This window comes from Hyaena hyaena, unplaced genomic scaffold (genome assembly GCF_003009895.1).
Source record: "Hyaena hyaena isolate Hyena2069 unplaced genomic scaffold, ASM300989v1 scaffold_308, whole genome shotgun sequence".
Taxonomy (NCBI): Eukaryota; Metazoa; Chordata; class Mammalia; order Carnivora; family Hyaenidae; genus Hyaena; species Hyaena hyaena.
In genome coordinates, this window is record NW_024080942.1 from 1,193,330 (window position 1) to 1,205,636 (window position 12,307).

The window sequence follows — 12,307 nt, forward strand, 5'->3', positions numbered from 1 at the left end:
GGAGGGAGAGGGAGGGGGGAAGAGGAGGTGCAGGTGCAGGAGGAGGAGGGGGAGGGAGGGGGAGGGGAGGAAGTGGAGGTGCTGATCACGGGTTGTGGTTTGGGCAGGTGGGCCAGTTCCCTCCTCTGCCCTTGGACACAGCCTGGTCCCCTGGGAGCGGCTTCCCTGCACCCTGTGCTGCAGCACCTGGGCTTCAATGGTCCACTGGCCCTTTGTGAGTGGCCATCCGCTAGCATCCCGTCCCCATGGCCTCGAGATGCTGCAGACCCCTGGGCAGCCTGTGCAGGCTGGAGGCGGATGGCAGGGCCCCCTGATTCACCGAGCGCTGTTCACACAAAGTCACCGTCATGCTCCCCTTGAGGTGGCCTGGGCTGGGGCCCACCAGGAGGGCACCGCGGGGCCAGCAGGGCAGCTGCCCGGCTGCCTCCCCAAGCACAGCACGGCATGGACCTGGCCGACCTTGTCCACAGCAGCCAGTGCTCTGGGCTCCACAGCGACTGCAGAGCGGTCTGATCCCCCCACTGCCTGCAGCCGCTTCCTCTGAGTGTGACGGCTGGCTCCGCTTTGGTGCCGTGGAAAACCTGGACCCCTTATTAAGAGCTGCCTTTCAGATCTCCAGTGACCGATGACCCCCATCACCCTGCTGCAACTGTATCACCCCATGTCCGTGGTGGGGACTGGGGACTTAGTGACCTCCCTTTAGCCATCACCATGTCTGAGAAGGCAGTGTAGTGGCACCCTGGCCGTGGGCCCAAGAGACTAAGTGGTGGTGGGGGGAGAGGTGTATGACTCCCCAAGCCTCTCCAGGTCCCTGCGTCTCGGCCCCTCCCACCGACGCCCAAGGACGTGACCACATGGCTCGCCTCTGGCACACAGCTCTCAGCAGCCCAGGGCGCAGCCGCAGCCCAGCCGCAGCAACAGAGAATGCAGCCAGCAGTCAAACGCTTTGTTTTATTTCATGCTGGGACCAAGGCCCATGGATGCCCTTCTCCACCATTTCACTAAGAAAGTAGCACCGCCAGTCTCCTCTCATGACCTGGTCCCAAGCCCGCAGAGCAAGTGCCTAGAATCAGGATTGTTTTCTGAGTCAAATGCATAGGTTCCCAAGGGCCGTGAGCCTGCCTGGCTCAGCCTTGGGTCAGGCCGGCTCTGCCGCTAAGGAGGAGCGGGGTGGGAGGGTCTGCAGGAGAGCCCCCGGGTAGTCTTCCAGGTGACGGCGGGGACAGAGCCTGGGGTGCTCGGGGAGGCCAAGGCTTTCCTCCCTTGTTTTTTGAGGCCTGTTGTTATGCCCCCTTCGAAACAGACAGAACGGGCGGATCAGCCCGAGAGCCTTTCTCTCAGTAGCCACGGGCTCCAGGACAGGGGAAGCCCGCCTGCCGCCTCACATGGCGTAGGCTGCCCAGTAGACGACGTTGACCGCCACGAAGGCTGCAGGGAACACTGCGCGGGCGTAGATGTCGATGGTGTCTGCATCGATGGGCTTGAAAAGCCCACGAAGGCCTCTCTGGCCCCCTGAGCGGCGCCCCCCCTGCTTCTTGGCCTCCCCCGTCTCCATCTCCACACACCTGTAGGAGCCCATGAGGTTCCCAGGTGTGCGGCAGCGCCGGCGGGACACTGCCAGCTCCTGGGTGACGCCGGCAGCCGAAAGGGAGAAGAGCACGATGGCATTCTTCACGTCCATCTGCACAGGGGGAGGGGCAGAGCTGAGCCAAGGGCAGGCTCCCCTCCAGGACCCCCAACCTGGGCCATGGCTGAGTCCCTGGGCAGGTGTGGCTGTGAACAGCGGCAGGCAGGGCCTGCTCTCCGGTGCCTGGGGGCTGCAGGTGGCCCATCCAGAGCAGTAGGCAGAGGGTCCTGAGTTGGTCCCGGAAGAGGGGCCCCACCAGGGCTGCCCCTGTGTCGGGGGTGGGGAGGACATGGGGGGCTGTCCTTGGTGCTGAACACGAGAGCCCACAGGCTCAGCCTCACCTCTGTTCTCTGCTCTGTGACCTTGACTTTGGCCTTTTGCTTCTTCCGGTAGTCAGCATTGAAGTGGGCAAAGGCGTACTCCACCAAGGCAGCAAACACAAAGACGTAGCAGATCCAGAAGTACACGTCCAGCGCCTTGATGGCCGAGGCCCGTGGGAGGGAGGAACGGGCACTCACCATCAGCGTGGTCATGGTCAGCACCGTGGTAATGCCTGCTGGGAATGGGCGGTGCCATTGCTGGGGCCCCTGCCATCTCCCTGCCCTCCCCCACCCCCAGCCCAAGTGAAGTTGGGACTCTTCTGAGCAGGCCTGGCTGGCCGCTGGCCCAGGACAGCTTGGAACAAGGGGCTGGAAGGCAAAACTTGGGCTCATGGCTAGCAGGATCGGGGTCTGGCTTCTGAGCTCCCACTCTTTTACCAGCTCCCTCGGAGGAAAGGTCAGGGCCCCGTACCTAGAGACACCCTGGCAGGCACCGCTGCCTGGCTGATCCAGAAGGAGACCCAGGACATGGCAACTAAGAGGACGGAGGGCATGTAGGACTGGATGATGTAGACACCCCGATTCCTCCGGAGGTGGAAGTGCAGGCTGAGCCGCGGGAACTGACCAGCTGCAGGAGAAACACTCCCTGTTGGGACCTGACCCCCCATACACTGTGGCGCCCAGGGGGAAGGGAGGACTTGGCAGCCACAGGGGGCCACTGCAAGCCTCAGACCCCTGCCTTCCATACTTCCCCCACAGAGCCTGATGGATCAGAGGCCTCCTGTGCCCTGGGCCTTGTCCCGGGAGAGAATCAGGGCCACCCAGAGAAAGGAGGTGAGAAAGATCCGGTGCTGCACTGGCCCAGGGCACTCTCCCAGAGTGTGGCCAGCTTGCCTCGGTGCACAGCCGAGCTAAAGAACAGGGCCAGCTGGGCTCGCTGGCACCAATGACCAGGCGGTAAGAGCTGGGAATGGACAGGAGGGGTCAGGAGACAAAGCATCCCCGGGTGAGCCCCACACCCTTCGTGTTCCCCCCAAACCTCACGCGCTGAGAGCCTGCAGGCAGCACCAAAGGACCGAGGAATAAGGCAGAGAAAGCCTGACCCATATCCACGCTGTGGCGTCCTGGGTCCCTCGGTCAGGGGCAGCCTGTGCCCATCAGTCGTTTTGCAGCTGTGTCCTCAGAGCTAACTAACGGCTTAGTTAGAAGTGCTAGAAGACCACAAGCCAGGCTCACAGGAAGAGGCTGTGAGAAGCCACATTACCCGATTTGAAGTTCATCAGCTCTGTGGCAAAGTGGTAGCTGGTGATGGTGAACTGAGCCAGCTGCAGCTTGTTCAGCCCGTGGATCTGCTCCTGGTTCTCAGACCAGTAGTAAACGATGTCCTCGGATGAGTAGCCATCTGCAGGAAAGCCCCCAGGTGGGTGTCCCCTGGGCCCTGGCAGCCCCCAGCAGAGGAGAATAGGGGATGGCCCAGGAAGACCCAGCCAGGGTCAAGAAGGCCTGCGGCCATGCCTGACCTCGGCCAGGTGGACAGGCCAGGAGAGCTGGAGAAGGGGCAGGTTGCCATCTCCAGGTGACTCACGGGGGCTGTCATGCTGGCTCACTGACACAAATACATGCCTTGTCTGGGCTGCACACCGTCTGTGGGAAGAGAGCCGGGCTGCCCAGGCCTTCTGGCTCCCTCTCTGCCTTCTCTTCAGCTCAGGCTCCTCGCTCCGTGGGTCCTGTCCCCGAGCCAAGCCAACTGCAAAGGCCCCTGGTGGTCTGAGCCCCCTCCCCCCCCAGCAGAGTCGCTGAGCAGAGCCCCCGCCACGGCCCCTCGAGGGGCACTCACAGCTCTCCAGATGCAGCATGCACTCCTGCTCGTCCATGGGGTACTTGGCCAGATCCATGTCGCAGGCCACCGTGGAGGTGATTCTGCCAGATAACAAGCCGGTGAGGCCTCTGGGAGCAAGGCCAGCTCCCGAAATCCTGAGGACCTCCTGCCCCACCCCCTAGATTTTTTAAATCTCCTGGTCTTTAAAATGTTGGCAACGAATGCTGTTTTTAAAAGGCATGTGTCAGAAAACACATGTTCAAACAAGCGCATGTATATGTATGTTCGTAACAGCTCAACACACAATAGCCAGAAAGGTGGGAATGGTCCAGTGTTCACGGACGGATGAGTGGATTCCATGCAGTGGAAGGTAAACAGGAATGACATCCCGGTAAACACCACGACCCTCAAAAACACCGTGCTAGATAAAGGACAGAAGGCAGACACAGAAGGTCACATGGCGAATGATTCACTCGATCCGAAAACGTGAGGTCGTGGGGCCGACAGATGGAGAGTGAGTGCCAATGGGCACGAGGACTCCTTTCTGGGGAACAAAACGTTCTGGAATCAGACAGACGTGACGTTTGCACAACACTGGGAATGTGCTGAATGCCACTGGATCTCTCACGTCCAAAGGGTGAATTTTGTTATGTGAATTTCACCCCCACGTGAAGAAACGAAGAGCCACCGTGTTGGCCAAAGAGCCGCACCTGGGGCTTCTCAGGGCCACCTTTGCGGCTGCCCCTACTAAGCAGTATGGGGGTATGGGGCGCCGCCAGAGGCCAGAGCACATCCGGCTCCCTGCTGAGCGCCTTGTGGGGGGGGCACTTCCAGGGCTCACCGGATGCTGTACAGGATCACCCCGTCAGGCTGCAGCCGGATAAGCTTGTTCTCCACAGTCACGTCGTGGAACCAGGCCGACTTGGCATTCACAATGAAGGTGTCCGGGAGCCACAGCTTGTCCACGAAGCGGCTGTCCAGGCCCAGGGTCTCGTTGGTGTGGTTGTAGGCCAGCCTGCTGTCCCGCCAGCTCTGATGCAGGAACACGGTCATGGTGTACTCCTGCAGGGGGAGGTGGGAAGGGCCGCCGGCTGTCAGCCCCGCTCCTCTCCTGGGGGCTGCAGCCAGGGCCAGGGCAGAGGCAGACCAGCACCTACCATGTTCACCTCCGAGATGTGGTCGATGCTGGCCACCTCGATGGCGAGAGCCACGTTCACAGGAGGCCCTGCAGGGGAGGAGCTGAAGCCAGGCTGTCCACCCAGTGAGAGCCCAGGAGGGCAGAACAGGGGTCGGCCAGGGTTTTGCAGGGAAGACCATGTTGGCAAAAGTCTGCAATGAGACCCTGAGAAGATCCACCTTCCCAGCTGTCTCCTGGGGGTGGGGGGCTACTGTTGAGGTGGGACACACCCCTTGGGGACCACAGACACACCCCTCGAGGGAGCCGGGCCCGGAGCCAGCAGGGCTCACCCCCACAGCTGGATGCAGCAGACTCCCCGTGCCCCCACTGGCTGCCCTCACCTCCAATGCCAGGCCGGAAGTTGCGAGCATAGCCCTCTATCAAGCCATCCAGGTTGGGGAGCCAGGATATCTCCAGATTGGAACCAACATAGTCCCCAATATCATTCATTGCTCTGGAAACATAAGGCCACTGGTCACAGGCAAGGCACCAGGGATGGAGCCCAGCTCCCTTCCTAGGCACCGAGGCCAGGGGCGGGCAGGGACGACCACTGTGAGAGCCCCTCCAGGCTGGCCCTGGCCAGTCCCAGTGACTCCTGCCAGAAACAGGGAGCCCACGAAGGAGAAGGGCCAGGACTCTTCCACCTTACCCATCAGCCCCTCTGCTCAGCTTCCGCCCACCCGCCTGGCCTTGAGTGAGCCTGCCAGGTCACACAGAGTCCCCAGCCTCCCTCCACCCCTGGCCTGAGGAGGGTGGCCAGCCCCAGAGCCCCCACCTGGATGAATAGCCTTGGGGGACCCTGACAAGGTACACGGCCTCCCTTTCAGCCTCTGACGGCAAAATATCCTGTCACCTATTGGTGACCTGGGAGAAGAGCTGTGTGACCAGGAAGGAGAAGGCAGGGAGAGGGAGGGGATGGATGAGGTCCCGATCCTGATCAGGGCCAAGGCTAAGGGCCCACGGAGACGTTGTAGCCGACCTCCTGCCCTCTGTGCCCTTTCAGGCAGGCCCACGCCTGGCCCCAGATCCCCAGTTGTCACGTGCTCCTGAGCACAGCCTGACCCCAGAGCGGCTGGGGCCCCAGCCGGTGGCTGCAGGCTAGGCCGACTGACAGCCTGTGCAGGGCCGCAGGGTGTTCCACACGTGGCATCGCGTGGCCTGTACACACCAGACTGCCCAAAGCCCCCCAGCAGCTCCACCTACACACCCCTCCTTGTCCTTACCTATCCTGGGGTGAACTATGTCACCCACAATTCACATCCACCCAGAACCCCAGAATGAGACGTTATTTGGAAATTGGGCTCTAATCAGTGAAGATGAGACCATGATGGATTAGGGTGGCCCTCAATCCAATGAGTGGTGTCCTTATAAGAAGAAAAAGCAGACACACAAGGAGAAGGCCATGTGACAACAGAGGCAGAGACTGGAGAGATGCAGCCACAGCCAGGGGACGCCAAGCGCCCTGGCAAGACCAGAAGCTGGAGAGAAGCACAGAATGGATCCTCCTCAGAACCCTCCGGAAGGAATCAGCCCTACCCTCGGACTTGATCTTGGGCTTCTGGCCTCCAGAGATGGGAAAGAATAAATGTCTATGGTCTTAAGCCCCCTAGTTTGTGGTCACTTGTTACAAGGGCCACAGCCACCCCCTCCTGCCCATGGGGTAAGGCCCAGCCACAGTCAAGCAGGAAGTGAGGGGGGCATTCAAGAGGGCATTCAAGAAAAACACTCCTGTGTTATCTGTAGTGACACTGTATTCTCAGGTGGGTTCTCCAACCCCAGGAAGGCGGCCTGGGTTAGGGAAGCACTAGCAGCTGGGTGCCCAGCCCCTCTTCTGTTCCACACACTGGCCCTTTGACGAAGGTGGAAGTTGAACCAGGAGCTCCTTAGCTAAGGAAACTCACAACCCCCCGATCTATCCCGCCAGACCACCTTGGTGCCTCCGGGCAGCAGCCGGTCCAGGGTGGCGATAAGGCTGGTGATTTGGTAACAAAGTACAAGAAGGAACTGAATGAAGTCCTGGCCCCAAGTAAAGCACAATTAAAAATGCAAATGGAGGTCACCCTAAGGATCAGACATAAAGGGACTCGTATTAGGTTTTATTTTTGGACTGGCCCAGCCGCCGCGGTCGCCCGCTGCAGGGAGACACCATCCTTCCCGGGCCTCAGGATGGTGGTTTGGGCAGGCACCCCTTCCCTCGGCTGGGTCCCACACCCACTCCCAGGCTTAAGGCAAGGCCACGGGTAAGCCCCCGGCCAGGAAGCTCGCCTTGAAGTGGCAGGATGCCAGTGGATTTCCTAGCCTTTGCCTTCCCTAGTGGGTGTGAAGGGGACAGGCTCCCTGCCCTGTGTCACTTCTCACCCAGCACAGCGGCTGCTCGAGAGCCATCCAAGGAAGAGGGGCTAATGGTTGCCCAGGTGCCGGGGGGCCCCGCTTTCCTCCACAGTTCAGGTGGGCAGTTAAAGGGGTGGACGGGGTACACACTCTATGTGGGGGGAGGTTGTGGTGACTCTGACGAGCACCTTGGGAGAGAGGTTCTGCCTCATCTAGTGGCCTTGGAACCCAACGACGGCGTAGGGTGGGGGTTTCCATTGTGCAGACAGACAGCAAAATTCAGAGACACGCTCAAACTCCCGGAGCGTAGCAGGCACCATGGAAAACACTGGCAGCTTGCACCTAGCTGCTTGGGCGCCACCAGGCCTCCCTCCCTCCACTGACCGCTTGAGAAGCAAGTCCACCCTTGTCCTTGTCTGTGCCCCTGGGGCCAGAGGGGAAAGGCGGGTGTAGCTGAGCAAGGCAGAGGGGCCCTCTTCCCTGCAAGGACCCTTCCAGCGTGCGCGTGAGCCCACAGTCCCTGGCAAGTCTGCTCTCGGAGCAGTACCAGCTGCACCGGCCCCTCAGTTACCAAGGATGAGAGGAATGGCACGACAGTCGCACAGAGCGCTGGCAAAGCAGGAGCCGCACACACAGCCTCTCCGGGAGGTGGGGGTGCCAGCAGCCAGGGGGCCACCCACGAGGGTGTGCAGCCGGCGAGCTCCGGCCCCTGCCACACGACTGGATCTTCAGCCTCAGGGAAGGCACAGCTCTGACCCGGCCCACAAATGCTGCACAGCACGTTCCTCCTTATTCCGCAGAGACTTCCCTGCCAGACCCCAGGACCTGACCTGAGCCGCGCAGCCAGGGCAGGCAGCCCCGCGCTCCCAACCTCTCCGGGTGTGAGGACCTGGAAGCGGAGGGAAAGCAGGCTGCCCACCTGCTTCTGGAGCGGAGGGCAGAGGGACAGGAAGCCAGCAGGAGAGGAGGCCCTGATCGACAGCACTGCACCGTCTGAAGGTCACCCACCAAGGCCCATGAAGCCCGGAGGCTCTCCTCCCAGCCGGGGCCATGGCCCCGCAGCCTTCCTGCACAGGCAAACGGGCACAGCCATTACCCCCAACCCCAAGCCAGATGTGAGTCAGAGATATGAACGTTTCAGTTTTTAAAAAGGCAATATAATGTACATACGGACTTGGGGTGAGGGCGGGAGTGGTCTGGAGAATTTCCCAGCAGGAAAGTACAAACAGGCCCCAAAAGTAGGGTGAGTGAGCCTCACATCAGGGCAGAACAGGCTTTGCCACCAAATGAGTTTTGGTGTCAAACCTGGGCTACGACTTTGGGGTTCAGAGCGGTTTGGACTTCAGAATCACAGCTCCGTGGCTGTGCTGGACCAACAGCTGATCCCAGGCCTCCAGCACATACGTCCATGGCCACGCCTCAATGCTTTTGCCCTTCCTGTTACCTTGAAGTAGGAAAAGGGAAAGGGGCCATGGAGCTGCACAAAAGAACAAAGCCTTCGGAGGACAGGGGTCGGATCGACATAGCCTGTGATCTCCCGCACGAACCACCCCATGGCCAGACCAGACCTTCCTGGCTCTGCCCCCGAGGCCGCGAACAAGGACATTCTGACCACATCCCCCCGCCTCCATGTCACATGCTGTCCGAGTGCCTACAGCCCAAACAGGCTGATGTTCAACCATTTCCAGTTTCTAAGGCCTTTAACAGCAGTTGATTGGCCAGAAGTCCAGAGTGCTGGGGGGCATGGGGGGCGGTGCCCTACTTGCTACCATGGTCCTGAGCCCTCGCACTAAAGGTTTTCAAAAAGGGCCCTCACAATCCCAGGAAGGTGGCTGGGATACGGACATGGGGTGCCACTCTACCTGGAGCCCACTTCAAGTCCCTAGAGAAGAGAGAAGCCGGCGGGGACCCTATTGGGAGGGTCCTAGAAGCCAAAGGGAGGAAGCCACAGCCCTTCTTAGCCTCGTCCTTCCCTGGGGAGACAGAGCCCTCCTCCCCTCCCCCAGCAGTTAGAAATCCTGAGTCGTCTCAGTCCTCCGCCCCCTCACCGCCCCCCACCCGAGGCAGCTCGCTGCTTCCCCCCTGCACACTCTGGAGTTGAGTGGCTGCCATCTGAAATGGGCCCTGGAAGGAGACTCCGCAGCGTCCTGGGCCCGAACTTTCTAACGACCACGCACAACCCTCACGTCGTCCACCCCAGCCCTGCGGGCTGCGGCGGAAGCGTGTCGGTGCGGCTCGGCTCCCACGGGGAAGGGGAGCAGCCTCCTCCCCCGTGTCCTCGGGGAGGCTCCTCTCTTCCTGCCTGCAGCTCGCGCCGTGCGGAGCGCGCAGCCCGGGCGCCGGGAGGGCACCAGCAGCCAGGGGTCGCCGGGGCCGAGGACCCCACGCGAGCCCGGGCGCCGGGCGGGGATTAGGAGCGGCTCCCACGCCCGCGCGCAGCCCGGCGGCGCCGGTTCAGCACCGGGACGGCGGACAGCGCCCGGGGGCGGCCCCAAGGGCAGCGGCGCGGTGAGTCGGGGAGAAGAGCCCGCGGGGGACCCGGGGTGGGGGCGGGAGGCGCTCGCGGGGAGACGGGGGCGGGCACGGGGGGGGTGAAGGCTGGAGTCGACGGGGGAGGTAGACGGAAGGTGGGGGCTGGGGGGGGAAGACCGAGGGGCGCCCCCGGGCGCAGCGCGAACCCCGGCTCGCTCACCTGGTGCCGAGCGGCAGCTGCGCGCAGAGCAGCAGGAGCGCGGGCAGCAGCCGGGCCAGCGCGTCCATGGCCTCGGCCTGGGCGCTGCACCGGGGGCGGCGCCGGGTCCGGCCGGTCGCCGGCGCTCGCGAAGTTCTTCCCGGCAGCAGCGGCTCAGCGGGGCGGGAGCGGGGAGGGCGCGCGGCGCGGGCGCGAGGGCGGACGGAGCGCGGAGCCCGGAGCCCGCCCCGCCCCGAGCCGGGCCGCCCCCCCCCCGCCGCCCCGCCCGTCCGCCCCCACCTGCCGCCGCGCTCCGCCGCGCTCGGGAGCCGCGCGGATCCCTCCCCGGCCCCGGCCGCTCAGCCCTGCCCCGTCCCGCCGGGCCGCGCCCCCTCCCCGGCGGGCCGCGCTTCGGGCAGGGGTCCCGCGCTCCCCTTCGCGTCACTGCTGCCCGGGAGGCGACCCAGGCCCACGACCCGCCTGGACGCAGCCTCCTGCTGCCCGGCCAGGCGCCTGCAGACAGAAGGGCGCCGTGAACCTCGTCCCGGGGCTCTTCGTGGGGGTCACAGGTCCCGGGGGTTCGGCAGGTGCGGGGAGGGCGGTAGCGTTCCCACAGCCTTCACCGGCTGCTGGGAGAGACTCCCCCACCCCACCCCGCAGCTCCTTCCAAGCGCCTCACACTCATGCCAGAGCCGGAGCCGCCACTGCCAACCCTGGGCCGGCCTGACCAGGAGAGGAGGGGGGCGGGCAGCGGCTGCTTCTCTGGCGGAGGCCCTGGTCACGGGATGCGCGACTTCTCTGCCAGCCTGGTCAGGCTCGGTCACACCTGTGCACGCCCCTCCAAGGGCACTGCAGATGGCTGGGTGTAAGGAAGGTGGCACCCACCCCTGCACCCCGTGAGGAGCTGAGGAAGTCAAGGCCATGAGCAATTCTTTCCAACAGCAGTTCTGTGCAGTTCCCCTCAAAAGACACCACAAACTTTAATCATTGTGGGCTCATTTATTCATTTCCGGAGTCAATATCAGCTGACAACAGAAAGTGAATTCCCATGAAAACACCTAAGAACGGGCACACTTGTCCTGGAGGGTGTTAGGTCCGCTCCCATGACTGCAGACGCGGGCAGAATGGGGCAGGCAGGAAGGGCCTTGCTGCTGGAATTTTCCAGCCCAGTGTTCAGTGCTGAGTGTCCAAGGATGGGGCCGGTTCCCAGCTTTCTTTCCTGATGCCGCAGAGACGGGCCCTAAGAAAGCCGGTCAGGGCTCAGCAGGAGTGCCTCCCTCGCAGGGCTACGCCCCCCTCTTTGGGTATGGAAGCACTGATCTCAGAATCTTCACACCCTGCACGTACGGGGCGTGTGCTCTGGCCAAGTCTCGGGGCCTCCCGGCCTCATTCCTGGGTGTCCTTCTGCACACGTTTTGGGAGAGTAAGGAGTTCATCCCTCAGAAAGTGCCCAGAAGACGGCCTGGAACAGAGCACGGGCTGTGAGCGTCTACCAGCCCCTGTTACTCCCGCACCAGAACACGGTCTTGTCTGCCTGCTTCCTCACAGAATCCCTCGTGTCTAACCCTCTGGCACATAATAGGTGCTTAATAAATGTAGGAAAAGACACAGTCTGAGTCTCCAAAAGCCAGCAAAATGAACCTAGGCAGCAGCCCCTTTGCTGCTCGGGGCTTCTGTCTTTCAGTCCCAAGCTGCGATCTCTGTGCTGGTCAGGCAGCCAGAGGGTCTGGCTGTCACACCCCGTCCATATTTGAGAAGATCCAGGGGCTGACAGCCTCAGAGAAATAGCGTTAACCCTTAATCACTAGATTCAATTAGTTCAAGGTGAACCAGACTCTGTTGCTATTTTCTTCACTTGCCTCTATTACCTGAGGCATAAAATTAACCTTAAACTTCCACTGCAAAGTTATACTGGACGGGTATTCTAGCCATAGCTCTGGCTATTTGGTCATCAAATCGCCTCTTCTTCCTCAAGCCCTGGAGGCAAGCGTGTTGCAAAGCCGTGAATAGAGAAAGAGAGAAAGAAGTCACCGCACGCTCATCCCACCTACCATGTGGTGCGCCTCCTGCAGATTTCTCTAGTAGCAGCTCCATCCCGAACAACTGGGATGTTAGTGACCTTCAGTCAAAATACTTAATTTCTTCCCCAGAGTCTGCAAGCTTCGTTTTAGTTCTAAATTATCCCTAACTGGTCTGTTTGGATCTGAAGAATGGGAATTTTCATTATTTGAAAATCAGTTTTTTGAAAATTAGCTTGGGGGCACTGGGCGGTATCCCCTTTTTTCATTCTCAGCCCCATTCAGGTAAGATCCAGCTGCCCCAGAACAGAGGGAGCCCGTTTGGGGCAGCCCCACCAAAGGTC

General features: G+C 61.6%; 1 protein-coding gene across 2 annotated transcripts; it reads right to left on the reverse strand.

Moving 5' to 3' along the window:
* Positions 1–933: 933 nt before the first annotated feature.
* GABRD (gamma-aminobutyric acid type A receptor subunit delta) lies at positions 934–10,073 on the reverse strand. Of its 2 annotated transcripts, none has more exons than XM_039248290.1 (9): positions 9,967–10,073; positions 5,285–5,397; positions 4,924–4,991; positions 4,608–4,828; positions 3,785–3,867; positions 3,212–3,349; positions 2,420–2,575; positions 1,969–2,180; positions 934–1,681 (listed from the first exon to the last, which is right to left on the reverse strand). In XM_039248290.1, the coding sequence occupies exons 1-9, from the start codon at positions 10,032–10,034 to the stop codon at positions 1,382–1,384; spliced, it is 1,359 nt and encodes a 452-aa protein (XP_039104221.1). In that variant the 5' UTR covers positions 10,035–10,073; the 3' UTR covers positions 934–1,381. The 2 variants fall into 2 exon arrangements, with proteins under 2 accessions (XP_039104221.1, XP_039104220.1); XM_039248289.1 differs by having other exon boundaries at positions 1,969–2,183.
* Positions 10,074–12,307: the final 2,234 nt, after the last annotated feature.

Coding starts and splice junctions, on each gene's coding strand:
- GABRD (XM_039248289.1), bottom strand. CDS start 10,034: ATGGACGCGCTGGCCCGGCTGCTGCCCGCGCTCCTGCTGCTCTGCGCG. Junction 4,992..5,284: donor CTTCCGGCCTGGCATTGGAG/GTGAGGGCAGCC, acceptor CCTCCCCTGCAG/GGCCTCCTGTGAACGTGGCT. Junction 3,350..3,784: donor CATGCTGCATCTGGAGAGCT/GTGAGTGCCCCT, acceptor GCTTTCCTGCAG/ATGGCTACTCATCCGAGGAC.